Source organism: Alosa sapidissima, chromosome 15, assembly GCF_018492685.1.
Source record: "Alosa sapidissima isolate fAloSap1 chromosome 15, fAloSap1.pri, whole genome shotgun sequence".
Classification (NCBI taxonomy): domain Eukaryota; kingdom Metazoa; phylum Chordata; class Actinopteri; order Clupeiformes; family Clupeidae; genus Alosa; species Alosa sapidissima.
In genome coordinates, this window is record NC_055971.1 from 25,667,961 (window position 1) to 25,687,409 (window position 19,449).

General features: G+C 39.1%; 1 protein-coding gene across 1 annotated transcript; it reads right to left on the reverse strand.

Annotated features, from left to right (window-relative positions):
- Positions 1–2,570: 2,570 nt before the first annotated feature.
- Positions 2,571–9,155, reverse strand: LOC121684238 (fucolectin-1-like). Its single transcript, XM_042064223.1, has 6 exons — positions 9,007–9,155; positions 5,382–5,452; positions 4,926–5,223; positions 4,386–4,540; positions 3,771–4,050; positions 2,571–3,040 (listed from the first exon to the last, which is right to left on the reverse strand). The coding sequence occupies exons 2-6, from the start codon at positions 5,449–5,451 to the stop codon at positions 2,890–2,892; spliced, it is 954 nt and encodes a 317-aa protein (XP_041920157.1). The 5' UTR covers position 5,452; positions 9,007–9,155; the 3' UTR covers positions 2,571–2,889.
- Positions 9,156–19,449: the final 10,294 nt, after the last annotated feature.

The window sequence follows — 19,449 nt, forward strand, 5'->3', positions numbered from 1 at the left end:
CAACAACTGCTGAACAACGCCAACACACAGTTTCTTATCCACCACTCTCTCGCCTGTACTACTGTAACTGAAGTTCTCAAACTTGCGAAGAGACCAGCGGATCCTCTAATGTGTGTCGCCACCTTAGTGCTACTATCTCTGACTGACTGACTCGACCAACGACCTGACAAAAACAACATAGGCGCCAATCAGAGCTTCAGAGCTAAGGCGAGGCTACAAATTAGTGTTAGGTGTCGCTAAAGAACTCCCGTAACTCTCGTTACTTAACAGTAATTGCGCATGACATTAATTAATACGCACACGAGTTTTATGTTTTTTTATACCGTGTATTCTCCGTTTAAATTCATGCACCGAACCATGACGCACGTACCGTTTCGGTTCAATACGAATACATGAACCGTTACACCCCTAATATAGTATATAAAGTAAATTTTGACTACTCAATATTAGTCGTACAATATAGTGCGTTCACTGAGTGACACACGCAACTTGGACAAACATATTTGGAAAAAAACCTGAAAATTGTTAGAGCACCTTTGGTCTTGCCATGTGGGCAGAAAATGTCCTTGTGTTGTAACTTCCTTTGTGCCAGTAGACAAATATTTTTAACTCTTTCTCTGCCAGGTAAAATTCCTTATGGTAACAGGGTTGCGCGTATGTTGTGGGACACAACTTAATAGCATAAAAACTGTAATGCAATACAATGTAGATCAAAGAAATTGTTTTCATAAGTAAAGGAGATGAATATCAACAATATACAGTACAAGAGGAAGTAATTTATTTAGAGCTTATTTTAATTGTTAAATTTGGCAAAGGAGTTGGTCACCCAATGTGTGGGACAAGAGAAAATGGCCATTTTTTGAGGTGGTCAAAAGGTATTCGGTCTTTTGAATAATATCTAAGGAGCTTATTTTTCCACCAAATTTTACAGTTTGTCTTATAACAAGTACATTATTCACAAAAAATAGTCATTTAGATATTTTGGATATGTACATTTGAGATTTAAGTGGTGGGACAGGAAATGTACCAAAATCCTGGAATGTCCCATTAATCTCATCATTGCCAATGGATTTCTGTGTAAAATATTGTTTATCTTGTAAAATGTTGTCCATCTTCTTTCTGTTCACAGACAACAGAGACAAATTCTCTAATACCAAGGTCAATGCATTTGACTGCTGTCCAGCCCCGGGTTGCCACCGAAAACTTTATGCATCTTGGACTGGAAGATAGTGTGCTAGTAAGGAAGCTAGCTACCACAGCTTTTGCCACCACATCTCAGTGTTGGGAGGGAAGTTCACTCACTGCACAACTCTACCAGCTGTACCTTTCCTCCTCAGCCATGATCCGTAACCACCATGGTTTTCTTTCTGGGCCAGAATACTTTGCAAACAAATAAGCAATAAATGATCATGCATTACAAATTTAGCCATGTTAGACTGTTAAATTGTTGGCTTGTAGGCTGGGTGTCCAGTAAACAATTTCAAGCTTAGAGGGCAAATTCTCTCACCTAGGAGGGTAAACAACTTTTGTTTTTCATGAAATCTGCATTTTGAATTGATGGTCTACCAATGAGGCTGTAGAGTATCGCGACACAATAGTGGCAAAAAGGACTTGCGCGATAAAACATGCATTCGGGTGTATTATATTATATATTATTTCACACAGGTAGATATTAAATGCATGCGCGCGAATTCTCTCTGCACGTGCGCACTCAGAGGAAACTGCTCCCCAAGCATGGAAGAAAATGCTGCGAGCGAGGAGGAATCTGACCAGCGCTCCAAACAGCCACTTGAAAAATCTATGCATGTGAAATAATATAATACGCCCAAATGCATGTTTTATTGCGTTACCACATCCAACTTGAAAAGATATGCTCAAGAGATCCATAACTTGCAGAATTTTTTTTAACTTTTGTTATGGATGAATATTATGTTTTGTTTTCATTCATGTCAATAAAATGTTTTTCTCATAATCAAAGTGTAATTTGTCATGTAACAGAATAGGTAGGAGGGTACTAATAGTACAATTTTAAATCACACTAATATTATACTTAAATTGCATGCCTTTATAATGCTTAAAGTATCTTAAGAATATACTTTTTTTAACATAACTGCAAACTTTCAAGGCACTTATTGTAGTCCGGAAGTACATTTGAAGTTAATTTATAATATTACAGAAGCATGCCAAATGAATAGAAATGAGGATAAGAGTGTATTCAAAATACACTACTACACTATTATTAATTATACTGTAATGCCTTTTAAGTACAGGGATGTTACAAAATTGTACTGCGACTGTGTTCCGAATGCTCATAAAATCTCTTTTTGTATAATGTACTTAAGAACACTTAAAGTTTGAAAAAAGTTGTTCCATTTTAGCATACAATTTACACTTGAAGTGTAGTCAAATAGATTTTAAGTTGAACTTAATAAATAATTGAATACACTTAACTACACTTGGATTTGACGAAAAAAGTACGCACTGTACTTAGTACACTTTTAAAAAGTATATTTTTAATAGATTTTTTTTTCACCTGGGAGTGCATCAAGTATGCATCTAACACACAAGGCTGTTGTTATTTACAAACATTTTATTTTTGTTTTAATTGTAACACCATCTTAAAAGTCACTCCACATCAACAGGGTGGATTTGTAATGGGAAAAGTTATTATACAATGGGAGATGATAGAGATCAAAAAGAAAAATTCAGAAATAGAAATGATAATTATTTAGCTGCAGAATGCAATGTAAAAATTAGTTGTTCAAATTGCATTATATACTTATCATTCAAATAATATCCTGACAGCCTAACCTAAAGTGATACCATTGGAGAGAGTGTTGAGAGTTTTTCCATCCTGTGTGCTGTTTCACTGGACTTCAGTTCTGGACTTTACTCTAGTGGTGATCCGTACACCTCCACTTCACAGAGTGATAGATACTCTGCACGTCCACGAATCACCACAATAACATAGCGTCCCTCCATCCCATTACATTCAAAGGTCTCGGACAACCCAGCAGGAACAGAGGAGATCACTGCACACCTGAAAAAAAAAAAAAAAACAGGAATTGAACACAGGGTTTTTGTGCAAAGGTTTACACTATATCATCCTGTTATCAATTTAGTATGTATATTTCACATAGTCTGTCAGCTATTATTATCACAATGTGGTGTTGGTGTCATATACGTATATATCCAGAGATTGAGATACCGTTTTTGCCTGGGGTTGTTGATACCATTCTGCTAGTATTTGAACACTAATACAGGGTCTGTGTGCATAGGTTTGCACCAGTGTTACTCAAACTTTTTCAGACCAAGGACCACTTAACCAATACAAAAAATTACGGACCACCTAGCTAAAAAAGAAAACAGTCAACCTACTTCAACAGTATATTACCCAATAGGCCTGCTCACTGAACCACTTTGGTTATTGTCTTTGCACATTGCTTATTGTGTCAGAGGACTCATATGATTTAACTGGCGTCGCTTACATAGGCAGTCTTGTAGAACTGTTTGGATTCATATACAAGTTGGTTCAATATTACAAACAACTCATCTATATTATATTTTACCATGTCTGCTTGCGGACCACTTGGGGTAGCTTGCGGACCACCAGTGGTCCCCGGACCACACTTTAAGAAATACTGGTCTACACTATATCATTATTTTAGTAATTATATTCCAAATAGTCTGTCACATTTTATGTAGAGTAGCATGTGCACACAGAGAGAGAGAGAGAGAGACAGAAATTTAGATTGAGATACCATTTTTACCTGGGGTTGTTGACACCATTCTGCTCCAAAGAATTTCCTATTCGTATTTCAGCCCCATTCAGTCTACTGGGGAACAAAATCCTGTTGGTGATTATCACAGAAAAGACTTTATAATTTTGAAGCAAATCCACTCTCCACCAAGGGTTGAGATTAGATTGTGTTTGAGTACAGGAACCATGAGAAGCATTGGCGTCATGATTCCCATCGATGGCGTTGTTTGCAAATCCATTTTCAGAAAGGTCTGACTGCGTTGCTTTCCCTTTTAAAGCCACATTCTCACCTGCATAGAAACAGTGAAAGGACACTACATTAGCTACTACCAAATAATATGTATCATTCCATGTATGGAGTGGTGGAGTATGTTAAAGATCAACACGTTGTCTTAATCAAGTGTGAACACCTGTTCATAAACACCAATACATTAACTAATCAAGAGAAGACATCCATACTAATACAACAACTGTGTCAGATCCTGACACCCTTAGGACACTTGATAGACCACAACCTGATATGCTTCCTACCTCAAATAAGAAGCATTGGGCATCATGTATACCACTTTTAAAAATAGTTTGTGTATTTTGCGCCACATTCTTTATTTACAAGGACGATGCTTACCATTTGGAGCTGGATATCCATACACCTCAACCTCACAAAGTGTCAAAAGCTTTTTGAGTCCAGGCAGAAAAACATTAAGATAGCGTCCCTGTGTCCCATTATCCAATGTGAAGGCGAGGGATTTGCCAGCTGGGATGGAGGATATGACTCCTGCCCTGAAAGTAGAGTTATAGTGCTTTATGTTCATACTGGATGTCAAATATTCATCATCATTATATGAGACAGAACACATCTAATTATTTTCACAATTCATTGATTGACAGATTAATTTATTAATTGATTATTTAGTACAGTGGACTTTTGTAACATGTTGTATGTGCACATGGGGCAAGAAGTTACAGCATTATAACTAAAACAAACAAACAAAAAGTAAAACTAAAAGTATGAATATTTCTCACATGTCCACCTAAGAAAACCACCCAGCGTCATAGAGTTATATCAGGGGAAAAAAGTTGAAGAGCAAACAATATTCATTATTGAATAGCTTTTCAATACTCCCTGTCACCATTAATCATTTAACTGAGCCATTTTGAAACTCACAGTGGATTGTTATTGCCATTGTCCAGCAGGGAGTTGCCGATACGAATCTGAGCTCCGTTGAGTCTTTCAGGGCAGCAGTCTTCTCTGTTGGTGATGACGACGGAGGTGATTATGTACGGGCTCAAAAGATCAACCCTCCACCAGGGATCTGTTTCTGTATCAGTGGCGGTGCAGGATCCATGATTAAAATTTGGGTCACGATTTCCATCAATGGCATTGTGGGCATCACTGTACCCTGACCATGGGTTGCCAATTAGGTCTGATTGTGTGGCCCTTCCATACAATGCCAAATTTGTAGCTGTAAAGAAAACATATTTTTTACATTCACTTCAAATAAACAGCAATTGGGTGCAATTTTTCAATAATTTGCTACAGTAGTCACAAAACGGATAAAACAATGACTTGTTGGTCATTATGAGAAAGATTAATAGACAATTAAAGTTTGTCATCTTTTACCTTGAGGTAGTGGCACTGCCAGAACTGTGAATCCTGCCACATGAGCGATAATCAAGAAAAGTGTTTCCATTCTAGGTAGGAAAAACAAACTTTTAGCAGTAATCACTTAAGCACATTATGACAAATTAGTCTAAAATAGGCAGTCATTCATAACATTATCTTTACAAAACAAGAATGTATGGGAAAATGTAAATGTTAGCACGCTTTCCACTCCACTACTATGGAGTGCTTTACAATGTAAACATACTCTAGATTCTCACTACAGTACTTGTGTCTCTATGAGGAAGTGACATACATCTTACAGGTTAGAACTTTCTGACCATATACTGGTAAACCACTGGTCACAGAAAACAGAGATTAAGGCATTTGTCGAAAAGAAGTATGTTTTATCTGTTGTCCCTACAGGTTTCACGGTAGGCTATTTTGTTAGTCTGATTATTGTGTGCAGAGGCATTTTCCCCCCTGTATCGGTTGAGACACGGCCCATAATCACGCCCCAATGCTTTAGTTCCAGACTCATATTCTGAATAGAATTGAGTTCTGGCTGCATCAGGCTACATAACAGGTGTTTTTTTAAGCAATAAGCCCCGAGAGGCCGTAGGTTACACTGATTCTACAACAGCTAAGGGGTGTTGTTAGGCACGACGCGCTAGCGGAGTGCCTGAAACCTCCCTTATAGCTGTTGTAAAATCAGTGTAACCTACGGACTCGAGTGGCTTATTGCTTTTCTAAAACTGTTACTATAAATACCTGGTAAAGTTTCATAAAGTAAAGGCACAGCAACTAGAAATATAATGAGTTATTCCTAGATAATCATTCTTCCGCTAAGAAATATATTTCCTCTATCTAAATGGTTGCCAAGCAACGTCAAGACGCAGATACTTTAACTTTTGGTAGCGCAGTAATATAGAACGAAATGCGGTCAAGGTATGTTTATGCTGGATTTTACAACGGCATCGAACACGATTCAGCCAATCACAATCAAGGACCGGAACTATCAGTTTTAGAATATTGATTAACAACTCCTTAGGAATTAGCTTATCAATTGTTAGATGGGACTACCATCAGTGTCTGCCGTAGCCTCCCGTAGCAAAGCAGCAGCAGACTTTTCAATGTGATGGCAAACAACTTCAAAATACACAGTGGGCCCTATTTTCGTGATGCAAAACCTGGCTGAAAGCGGTTTATTATCCCAACGCAAAGTTTATTCTTATCTTCCACTCAAGTTTTGCACAATGCCTGTCTTTTATGACCGCCGCGCAGCGAAGACTAGGTTTAGTCAGATTTTTTTTTTTTTTTTTTCGCATGGCCAATTTTCCGTCAAGGATTCCCGGGACACTGAAAGACCGGGGTACACGAAACTTGGTGGGCATGTAGCCCCACATGGATAGCATGAAACCATCATTTTTCGTTTTGATCTGTAGCCCCCCCGCTGGACTGGACCCCCCGAAAGGAGGGTAGGGCAGACACAGTTTTCTGTGAATATCTCGAGAACCGTAGGGCCTAGGAGGACCACTTTTTTTTGTATGTTGGTCTTAAGGGGCCATGTCAACCCATCCCATTACCACTTAATTCATGTATAGCGCCACCTAGTTAAAAATTAAAAAGCAAAAAATTAGGTGTTTTAATCACAATATCTCTGGCTGACATGGTCAAAACTGCACGAAATTGAAAGTGTAGGATCATTATGACACCCTCTGAATGCATGCCAAGTTTCATGGACTTTCGTTCATGGGGGGCCATACAATAAATTAGTTTATGTGTACATTTAGTGACCGTATACCAACAGAGTTTTCTGTGAATATCTTGAGAATCGTAGGGCCTAGGATGACCAATTTTTTGCGTATGTTTGCCTCCAGGGGTCATGTTAACCCATTCCATATGCACACATGTGCATAAACAGATACACATGCACACATATACATTCACAGTAATCATACGTATGACACATACTCAGCCGTGGGCAGCCGTGGCCCACTGGTTAGCACTCTAGACTTGTAACCGGAGGGTTGTCGGTTCAAGCCCCGACCAGTGGGCTGCGGCTGAGGTGCCCTTGAGCAAGGCATCTAACCCCTCACTGCACCCCGAGCGCCGCCATTGTAGCAGGCAGCTCACTGCGCCAGGGATTAGTGTGTGCTTCACCTCACTGTGTGTTCACTGTGTGCTGTTTGTGTTTCACTAATTCACTGATTGGGTTAAATGCAGAGACCAAATTTCCCTCACGGGATCAAAAAAGTATATATACTTATACTCACACAGTAGACATATGTACGCATGCATGCACATGCACACACACAGGCACATACACAGGCACACACACAAGCACATGCATACACACACACACATAAACATGTACATGCACACATGCACATAATTCAAGAATTTCTCAGAATTATTAACAGGCAAGATGGGGGTGGGGTTGTATAAAAATGTATTTTACATATGAAATCTATGAACTAATCATGTTTTGGTACTTGTTGTCTAGCAGATATCAGTGAGAATTGAGTGTGCATAATGCAATTCAGTGAGACAGTTAGAATATATGCCTTTCAGCATGACTTATTTTTTTGGAAAAAATGTGCTGGACTGGGCGGCGGTCATATTTTGTACCGCTCTGCGGTACATCTAGTTGAACAATGAGCTCAGGGGTGTGGCAATTAACAACCTAAGGTGTGGTCTGGCACATTATCTAAAATCGCTATCTTACACTATCTAAAAAGCATTACGTCACTGACCAAGAAAAACCTGGTCTAAAGCAAAAAGCGCATATGAAGCACAGCTGAAGACGCACTTTCACGAGATGTAAGCAGCAACTCCTCTGCAGAATAAATGTCCTTAGGTTTTTTATTCAGTTATTTGAACATTATTGGGGTACGTGTTGCTTTTTTCAGGCTATTTTTTCGATGGTAACCCATTGTCAGTCAATAGTGAAAGTAATTAACTGTGTATAACTTTTTTGTCGTTGACTATGACACCACGGTTAGTTTCACTTTGCCAATGAGTTCAAATAATAGACGAGTGCAGATGCGTGTAGGCTATACTCTGCTAGGTTTTAATAAAACATGGTTTAGTAGAATACCTCTCGCAGGCAAGCAGATTCCTTCAAATGCGCCACTGAATATCAAAATACCGATGCGCTGTTTGAAGTTGCTCTGCTTGCTGTTAAAGGGAATGACAGATGCCATTCTCATTGGTTTAAATGATGTTAAGCCCAAAACACACCTATGACTGATTAAGAAACCTAAGAATGCCTTGTTGCGCCATCTGCCCAACATTTGATAATGTTTGATAACAAAACCACTCCGAATGTGGACTGGACAACCCACTAAATTTAATTAAGCTATTCGCTACAGTGACCATGCATTTTAGACTGCTAAAATAGGGCCCCTTGTATTTGAACAGAAATACCCTTTTAACTAAAACTGGGTCACCAGTGAAGTTCCATCATATCCCTTGGGTCCTGGACAGAGATAGTCTGACCTCGGGACCTTGTTCCAGGACAGAGGCGCTTCTCAAGGAACTGAGTTCTCCAGGAGAGTTTCACAGAGGTCCCTCTATTGAGGCACCAGGTCCAGTCAAAAGACTCCCAACATTGAGTATTATGGCAGAATATTATTTTACTCACCTATATCAGAAGGCAAGACACAATGACTGGCAACAGAGGCTGGAGGTCGTATGCAGACAAAGAGCACTCTTGCACAGAGATATACAGAGTCTACAGGCAAAGGCAGATTCTGAGAGTCCCGTCAAAACTTCAGTTCCCTCCTTTTATTCACTTCTGTTTCCATGGGCAAAAGCTGGCCCCCACTCTATGAAATTTGTGATTTGTGAAACATTCCTCATTCCATCCTCAGGCTTTGACAAGAACAGGTTTTGTTGTTTGTTTGTTTTTTTTGCAGTTATCAGCTGTAAAGTTTTTTTTTTTCATTTGTGTTGCATCTTAGCATGTCTAGATTTCTTTAGATTAGACAAGATTATTAAAGAGGAATTCCATGCAAAGGTCATCCTTACCATGGAAAAAAAAAAAAGTTGTGCACACACAAATAGAGCTTTGTTAAAATGTTCATTTAGGTCTATATTTTATTGTTTGTAACTGATCTGATTGAATTTCATGCAGAATTACACTCTTTTTATATTATAATATGGTGTGCAACCATACAGACACAACAGTTTTCACATGGCAATATTTAAAAAGGGGAAAAATGAACTCAAGGTTCCAACAAATTGTTACCATTTGACAAATTCCAGATGGGAATGGTAGCAATGTGTATGCTCAGTTTGCCTTAAGAGCACAGTTCCTTACATTTGTAAGGCTTCTGTTTTTAATTCAGCTCCAGTTCCGTGGCCATGTCACATCTAACGTTTTATAGGAAAAGTTTATGCTACACATACAGTGTTGATGTGACAATGTCCAAATGTTAAAAGCTGATTTATATCAATGTAAAGTATGATTAACAAATTGTACCCCTTTCTTACTTTTAAAACCTTTAATGATGCGTTATGGATGTGAAGTTATGAATGTTACATACTGTAATGTGAATTTACAAGACTGGAGACTTTATTTTACCTCAAAGCTGATAAACATCTGTTCTGGTGGCAACACATTTCACCTTAGTGTTTACAATTGATGTTTCAGAAATTAATAGGCTGATAAAAACCACAGGAAGGCCTCAGCATTAGTGAAACAAAACATAATATTAAAATACCTCCAGTGATAGCCTATTTTCGAGTGGTCTAATAACGAAAATCTGAGTGATTATCTTCCCGTAATTGTCATACTGCTGTTGTACAGTAACTGGATTATCGTGTTAGCTGGTGAGGATGGCTTACTTTGCAGCTGGAGTTAATGTAGCAACCTTCTTCTGTTGCAGATGTGTTCAGCAAATCACAAATGAGTGGGTATGGGCTAGGTTGATGCAGGCTCTTGAGAATAATATACCATAAGCATTTTATCATCTTGGGTGCAACGGTTCAGGTATACATCTGACTAAACCTATATGACCGCCGTGCAGCGAAGAGGCGATCATATATAGGTTTAGTCAGATGTATATTAAAATCAAATTATTGAATCAAAGTCAAGCATGACCTTCTCATAAGTGAGAAGTGTGGTTAAAGGTGCTATAAGCGATGTAACACGGTTTCTAAGCTAAAACATATACAGCTCACATCGCCTCACCACCCGCTAGCCACCTGTGCCCCAAATACACTGTAAAAAAACGCAGTCTCCGTGGACAGCCTAGGCTCCAAAAACGGCCACTAAACAACATGGGCAAACCTTGCCTATAAAAACATAAAAAAACTGTTCCAGCAAATCACAGACGAGATGCGTGTTTGGGAGAGTTTTGCACGGGAGGGAGGGGGAGGGAGTGAGCTAGCTCTCTGTTTTGTTTGAACGTCAACAGGTGTGACGTTACCCTGCATCACTTATACCTTTAACACTAGAAGCGCTGTTATTCTTATAATACAGGAGCCAAGTTCCCTTATTTTCATAATCGCCAGACTGACCTCTTAGCATCATAATCATTCATTTGGCTGATTGATGCAAATATGGCATTCATATTTTCATTAACAAATTAATTAACAAATGAAATAACATCAGAATCCAGGAAAAAATTAACTGTAAAATGTCACAGTAAAACAGCGAAATTTACAGTTCAACTTAAATTGTTTATAGTTCTTTCATTGCCTTTACAGTTAGACTATGAACATATCATAACTTGACTATGATCTCTCGTATTACTATGAATCGCCACCTCTGATGCAGACTTTAAAGTTTACAGTTAATAAGTAAACATGATGGTTGACTGCAATTCAGTTTAGAGTCAGTCTTCATAATTGTGAGGTTTACTATGAAGTTTACAGTTCAACTATACATTTTCAACTTCAAAAGCAAATCACATTTCTGGGATAATACATGAATTCACTCTTTTTATATCCCTTACATTCCTGTGCTACCTCTACCCTTAAGCTTATGTGTGCTTATCAAATGGTAGGCTACACTAGTTTTGCTATGTTTAGGCCTACTTACTCACATGTTACTTGTAGGCTATCTACTGAAGTTTAACAACACGACAGAAAAACAAACTTTTGATATTAGAACGCAGTGTCGTCCATTGACAACGCCATGTCATGGCTTCAGTAAGCTACTCTATACTTATCATGAACACATCACAATCGGTCATGGTAGAACTGTTAATATAAATACTTCAAAACTTCAGTTCCCTCCTTTTATTCCCTTCTGTTTCCTGTTGATCACAGGCTGTCCATGGGCAAAAGCTGGCCCCCACTCTATGAAATTTGTGATTTGTGAAACGTTCCTCATTCCATCCTCAGGCTTTGACAAGAACAGGTTTTGTTGTTTGTTTGTTTTTTTGCAGTTATCAGCTGTAATTTCCTTGTTTTTTTCCCATTTGTGTTGCATCTTAGCATGTCTAGATTTCTTTAGATTAGACAAGATTAGATTAAAGAGGAATTCCATGCAAAGGTCATCCTTACCATGGAAAAAAAAAAAAGTTGTGCACACACAAATAGAGCTTTGTTAAAATGTTCATTTAGGTCTATATTTTATTGCTTGTAACTGATCTGATTGAATTTCATGCAGAATTACACTCTTTTTATATTATAATATGGTGTGCAACCATACAGACACAACAGTTTTCACATGGCAATATTTAAAAAGGGGAAAAATGAACTCAAGGTTCCAACAAATTGTTACCATTTGACAAATTCCAGATGGGAATGGTAGCAATGTGTATGCTCAGTTTGCCTTAAGAGCACAGTTCCTTACATTTGTAAGGCTTCTGTTTTTAATTCAGCTCCAGTTCCGTGGCCATGTCACATCTAACGTTTTATAGGAAAAGTTTATGCTACACATACAGTGTTGATGTGACAATGTCCAAATGTTAAAAGCTGATTTATATCAATGTAAAGTATGATTAACAAATTGTACCCCTTTCTTACTTTTAAAACCTTTAATGATGCGTTATGGATGTGAAGTTATGAATGTTACATACTGTAATGTGAATTTACAAGACTGGAGACTTTATTTTACCTCAAAGCTGATAAACATCTGTTCTGGTGGCAACACATTTCACCTTAGTGTTTACAATTGATGTTTCAGAAATTAATAGGCTGATAAAAACCACAGGAAGGCCTCAGCATTAGTGAAACAAAACATAATATTAAAATACCTCCAGTGATAGCCTATTTTCGAGTGGTCTAATAACGAAAATCTGAGTGATTATCTTCCCGTAATTGTCATACTGCTGTTGTACAGTAACTGGATTATCGTGTTAGCTGGTGAGGATGGCTTACTTTGCAGCTGGAGTTAATGTAGCAACCTTCTTCTGTTGCAGATGTGTTCAGCAAATCACAAATGAGTGGGTATGGGCTAGGTTGATGCAGGCTCTTGAGAATAATATACCATAAGCATTTTATCATCTTGGGTGCAACGGTTCAGGTATACATCTGACTAAACCTATATGACCGCCGTGCAGCGAAGAGGCGATCATATATAGGTTTAGTCAGATGTATATTAAAATCAAATTATTGAATCAAAGTCAAGCATGACCTTCTCATAAGTGAGAAGTGTGGTTAAAGGTGCTATAAGCGATGTAACACGGTTTCTAAGCTAAAACATATACAGCTCACATCGCCTCACCACCCGCTAGCCACCTGTGCCCCAAATACACTGTAAAAAAACGCAGTCTCCGTGGACAGCCTAGGCTCCAAAAACGGCCACTAAACAACATGGGCAAACCTTGCCTATAAAAACATAAAAAAACTGTTCCAGCAAATCACAGACGAGATGCGTGTTTGGGAGAGTTTTGCACGGGAGGGAGGGGGAGGGAGTGAGCTAGCTCTCTGTTTTGTTTGAACGTCAACAGGTGTGACGTTACCCTGCATCACTTATACCTTTAACACTAGAAGCGCTGTTATTCTTATAATACAGGAGCCAAGTTCCCTTATTTTCATAATCGCCAGACTGACCTCTTAGCATCATAATCATTCATTTGGCTGATTGATGCAAATATGGCATTCATATTTTCATTAACAAATTAATTAACAAATGAAATAACATCAGAATCCAGGAAAAAATTAACTGTAAAATGTCACAGTAAAACAGCGAAATTTACAGTTCAACTTAAATTGTTTATAGTTCTTTCATTGCCTTTACAGTTAGACTATGAACATATCATAACTTGACTATGATCTCTCGTATTACTATGAATCGCCACCTCTGATGCAGACTTTAAAGTTTACAGTTAATAAGTAAACATGATGGTTGACTGCAATTCAGTTTAGAGTCAGTCTTCATAATTGTGAGGTTTACTATGAAGTTTACAGTTCAACTATACATTTTCAACTTCAAAAGCAAATCACATTTCTGGGATAATACATGAATTCACTCTTTTTATATCCCTTACATTCCTGTGCTACCTCTACCCTTAAGCTTATGTGTGCTTATCAAATGGTAGGCTACACTAGTTTTGCTATGTTTAGGCCTACTTACTCACATGTTACTTGTAGGCTATCTACTGAAGTTTAACAACACGACAGAAAAACAAACTTTTGATATTAGAACGCAGTGTCGTCCATTGACAACGCCATGTCATGGCTTCAGTAAGCTACTCTATACTTATCATGAACACATCACAATCGGTCATGGTAGAACTGTTAATATAAATACTTCAAAACTTCAGTTCCCTCCTTTTATTCCCTTCTGTTTCCTGTTGATCACAGGCTGTCCATGGGCAAAAGCTGGCCCCCACTCTATGAAATTTGTGATTTGTGAAACGTTCCTCATTCCATCCTCAGGCTTTGACAAGAACAGGTTTTGTTGTTTGTTTGTTTTTTTGCAGTTATCAGCTGTAATTTCCTTGTTTTTTTCCCATTTGTGTTGCATCTTAGCATGTCTAGATTTCTTTAGATTAGACAAGATTAGATTAAAGAGGAATTCCATGCAAAGGTCATCCTTACCATGGAAAAAAAAAAAAGTTGTGCACACACAAATAGAGCTTTGTTAAAATGTTCATTTAGGTCTATATTTTATTGCTTGTAACTGATCTGATTGAATTTCATGCAGAATTACACTCTTTTTATATTATAATATGGTGTGCAACCATACAGACACAACAGTTTTCACATGGCAATATTTAAAAAGGGGAAAAATGAACTCAAGGTTCCAACAAATTGTTACCATTTGACAAATTCCAGATGGGAATGGTAGCAATGTGTATGCTCAGTTTGCCTTAAGAGCACAGTTCCTTACATTTGTAAGGCTTCTGTTTTTAATTCAGCTCCAGTTCCGTGGCCATGTCACATCTAACGTTTTATAGGAAAAGTTTATGCTACACATACAGTGTTGATGTGACAATGTCCAAATGTTAAAAGCTGATTTATATCAATGTAAAGTATGATTAACAAACTGTACCCCTTTCTTACTTTTAAAACCTTTAATGGTGCGTTATGGATGTGAAGTTATGAATGTTACATACTGTAATGTGAATTTACAAGACTGGAGACTTTATTTGACCTCAAAGCTGATAAACATCTGTTCTGGTGGCAACACATTTCACCTTAGTGTTTACAATTGATGTTTCAGAAATTAATAGGCTGATAAAAACCACAGGAAGGCCTCAGCATTAGTGAAACAAAACATAATATTAAAATACCTCCAGTGATAGCCTATTTTCGAGTGGTCTAATAACGAAAATCTGAGTGATTATCTTCCCGTAATTGTTATACTGCTGTTGTACAGTAACTGGATTATCGTGTTAGCTGGTGAGGATGGCTTACTTTGCAGCTGGAGTTAATGTAGCAACCTTCTTCTGTTGCAGATGTGTTCAGCAAATCACAAATGAGTGGGTATGGGCTAGGTTGATGCAGGCTCTTGAGAATAATATACCATAAGAATTTTATCATCTTGGGTGCAACGGTTCAGGTATACATCTGACTAAACCTATATGACCGCCGTGCAGCGAAGAGGCGATCATATAGGTTTAGTCAGATGTATATTAAAATCAAATTATTGAATCAATGTCAAGCATGACCTTCTCATAAGTGAGAAGTGTGGTTAAAGGTGCTATAAGCGATGTAACACGGTTTCTAAGCTAAAACATATACAGCTCACATCGCCTCACCACCCGCTAGCCGCCTGTGCCCCAAATACACTGTAAAAAAACGCAGTCTCCGTGGACAGCCTAGGCTCCAAAAACGGCCACTAAACAACATGGGCAAACCTTGCCTATAAAAACATAAAAAAACTGTTCCAGCAAATCACAGACGAGATGCGTGTTTGGGAGAGTTTTGCACGGGAGGGAGGGGGAGGGAGTGAGCTAGCTCTCTGTTTTGTTTGAACGTCAACAGGTGTGACGTTACCCTGCATCACTTATACCTTTAACACTAGAAGCGCTGTTATTCTTATAATACAGGAGCCAAGTTCCCTTATTTTCATAATCGCCAGACTGACCTCTTAGCATCATAATCATTCATTTGGCTGATTGATGCAAATATGGCATTCATATTTTCATTAACAAATTAATTAACAAATAAAATAACATCAGAATCCAGGAAAAAATTAACTGTAAAATGTCACAGTAAAACAGCTAAATTTACAGTTCAACTTAAATTGTTTATAGTTCTTCCATTGCCTTTACAGTTAGACTATGAACATATAATAACTTGACTATGATCTCTCGTATTACTATGAATCGCCACCTCTGATGCAGACTTTAAAGTTTACAGTTAATAAGTAAACATGATGGTTGACTGCAATTCAGTTTAGAGTCAGTCTTCATAATTGTGAGGTTTACTATGAAGTTTACAGTTCAACTATACATTTTCAACTTCAAAAGCAAATCACATTTCTGGGATAATACATGAATTCACTCTTTTTATATCCCTTACATTCCTGTGCTACCTCTACCCTTAAGCTGATGTGTGCTTATCAAATGGTAGGCTACACTAGTTTTGCTATGTTTAGGCCTACTTACTCACATGTTACTTGTAGGCTATCTACTGAAGTTTAACAACACGACAGAAAAACAAACTTTTGATATTAGAACGCAGTGTCGTCCATTGACAACGCCATGTCATGGCTTCAGTAAGCTACTCTATACTTATCATGAACACATCACAATCGGTCATGGTAGAACTGTTAATATAAATACTTCAAAACTTCAGTTCCCTCCTTTTATTCCCTTCTGTTTCCTGTTGATCACAGGCTGTCCATGGGCAAAAGCTGGCCCCCACTCTATGAAATTTGTGATTTGTGAAACGTTCCTCATTCCATCCTCAGGCTTTGACAAGAACAGGTTTTGTTGTTTTTTTTTTTTTTTGCAGTTATCAGCTGTAATTTCCTTGTTTTTTTTTTCATTTGTGTTGCATCTTAGCATGTCTAGATTTCTTTAGATTAGACAAGATTAGATTAAAGAGGAATTCCATGCAAAGGTCATCCTTACCATGGAAAAAAAAAAAAGTTGTGCACACACAAATAGAGCTTTGTTAAAATGTTCATTTAGGTCTATATTTTATTGTTTGTAACTGATCTGATTGAATTTCATGCAGAATTACACTCTTTTTATATTATAATATGGTGTGCAACCATACAGACACAACAGTTTTCACATGGCAATATTTAAAAAGGGGAAAAATGAACTCAAGGTTCCAACAAATTGTTACCATTTGACAAATTCCATATGGGAATGGTAGCAATGTGTATGCTCAGTTTGCCTTAAGAGCACAGTTCCTTACATTTGTAAGGCTTCTGTTTTTAATTCAGCTCCAGTTCCGTGGCCATGTCACATCTAACGTTTTATAGGAAAAGTTTATGCTACACATACAGTGTTGATGTGACAATGTCCAAATGTTAAAAGCTGATTTATATCAATGTAAAGTATGATTAACAAATTGTACCCCTTTCTTACTTTTAAAACCTTTAATGGTGCGTTATGGATGTGAAGTTATGAATGTTACATACTGTAATGTGAATTTACAAGACTGGAGACTTTATTTTACCTCAAAGCTGATAAACATCTGTTCTGGTGGCAACACATTTCACCTTAGTGTTTACAATTGATGTTTCAAAAATTAATAGGCTGATAAAAACCATAGGAAGGCCTCAGCATTAGTGAAACAAAACATAATATTAAAATACCTCCAGTGATAGCCTATTTTCGAGTGGTCTAATAACGAAAATCTGAGTGATTATCTTCCCGTAATTGTCATACTGCTGTTGTACAGTAACTGGATTATCGTGTTAGCTGGTGTGGATGGCTTACTTTGCAGCTGGAGTTAATGTAGCAACCTTCTTCTGTTGCAGATGTGTTCAGCAAATCACAAATGAGTGGGTATGAGCTAGGTTGATGCAGGCTCTTGAGAATAATATACCATAAGCATTTTATCATCTTGGGTGCAACGGTTCAGGTATACATCTGAATGATGTGACCCACACAAAAGACATCATCACTCGGGCAAACTGGAAGCCATGGCTGACAGGGGATGTCCTCAGGCTGCTGAGGGCCAGAGACAAAGCCTACAGAGCTGGGGATGAAGCTGGCATGAGAACAGCGAGAGCCAACCTGTCCCATGGCATCAAGGAAGCAAAAAAGGAATACACTCACAAGATAACCACCCACTTCAAAGACAGCAGGAACGCACAAAGCCTATGGCAGGGCATTCAGGCCCTCACGGACTACAAGCCCGCGCCACAGAGCTGTGAGAGCAACATCCCTCTGCTCAACAACCTGAACCGCTTCTTTGCTCGCTTTGAAGCACAAAACAGCACCTGCCCACAGAAGACCCATCCCCCTCTACATGAGCAGCCCCTGTGCCTCTCTGCCGACAGCGTGAAGAGGACACTTGCTGCTATCAACACCCGTAAGGCAACAGGTCCAGACAACATTCCAGGTCGTGCGCTGAAGGACTGCGCAGGGGAGCTTAAGGATGTCTTCACAGACATCTTTAACACTTCCCTGAAGCAAGCCATCGTCCCATCATGTTTCAAAGCTGCCACCATCATACCCGTGCCGAAGAAAACTGCTCCATCCTGCTTCAATGACTACCGCCCTGTGGCACTGACACCCATCATCATGAAGTGCTTTGAGCGGCTTGTCATGTCACATATCAAATCCATTCTCCCCCCCACCCTGGACCCCTTCCAGTTTGCATACCGAGCCAAGCGGTCTACAGAGGATGCAATCTGCTCTGCCCTCCACCCAGCCCTCACCCACCTGGAAAAAAGAGACTCATATGTGAGATTGCTGTTTATAGACTTCAGTTCTGCATTCAACACCATAATACCACAACAACTCATCAGCAAACTTGACAAACTGGGACTCAGCACCTACCTCTGCAACTGGCTACTGGACTTCCTCTGTCAGAGGCCTCAAGTAGTACGTGTTGGCAACAATACCTCAAGCAGCATCACACTGAGCACAGGGGCCCCCCAAGGCTGCGTGCTCAGTCCGCTGCTCTTCACCCTGCTGACGCATGACTGCACTGCAACCTACAGCAACAATCACATAGTGAAATTTGCTGACGACACAACTCTGGTGGGTCTCATCACCAAGGGCGACGAGACCCAATACAGGTTGGAGGTCGACCATCTGACCACGTGGTGCAGGGACAACAACCTCCTGCTGAACGTCAGCAAGACCAAAGAGATTGTTGTTGACTTCCGGAGAGGTCACACCCAACACCTGCCACTGACCATCAACGGTGCTGTGGTGGAGAGAGCGAGCAGCACCAAATTCCTGGGGGTGCACATCAGCGAAGACCTCTCCTGGACCACCAACACTGCATCACTGGCGAAGAGAGCTCAGCGCCGCCTGTACTTCCTGCGGAAACTCAGGCGAGCAAGTGCTCCACCAGCCATCATGACCACATTCTACCGAGGCACCATTGAGAGCATCCTCTCCAGCTGTATCGCTGTGTGGGGCGGAAGCTGCACTGAATACAACAGGAAAGCCCTGCAGCGCATAGTGAACACAGCTGGAAGGATTATTGGTGCTTCACTCCCCTCCCTGAAGGACATTTACACCACCCACCTCACCCGCAAGGCGACCAA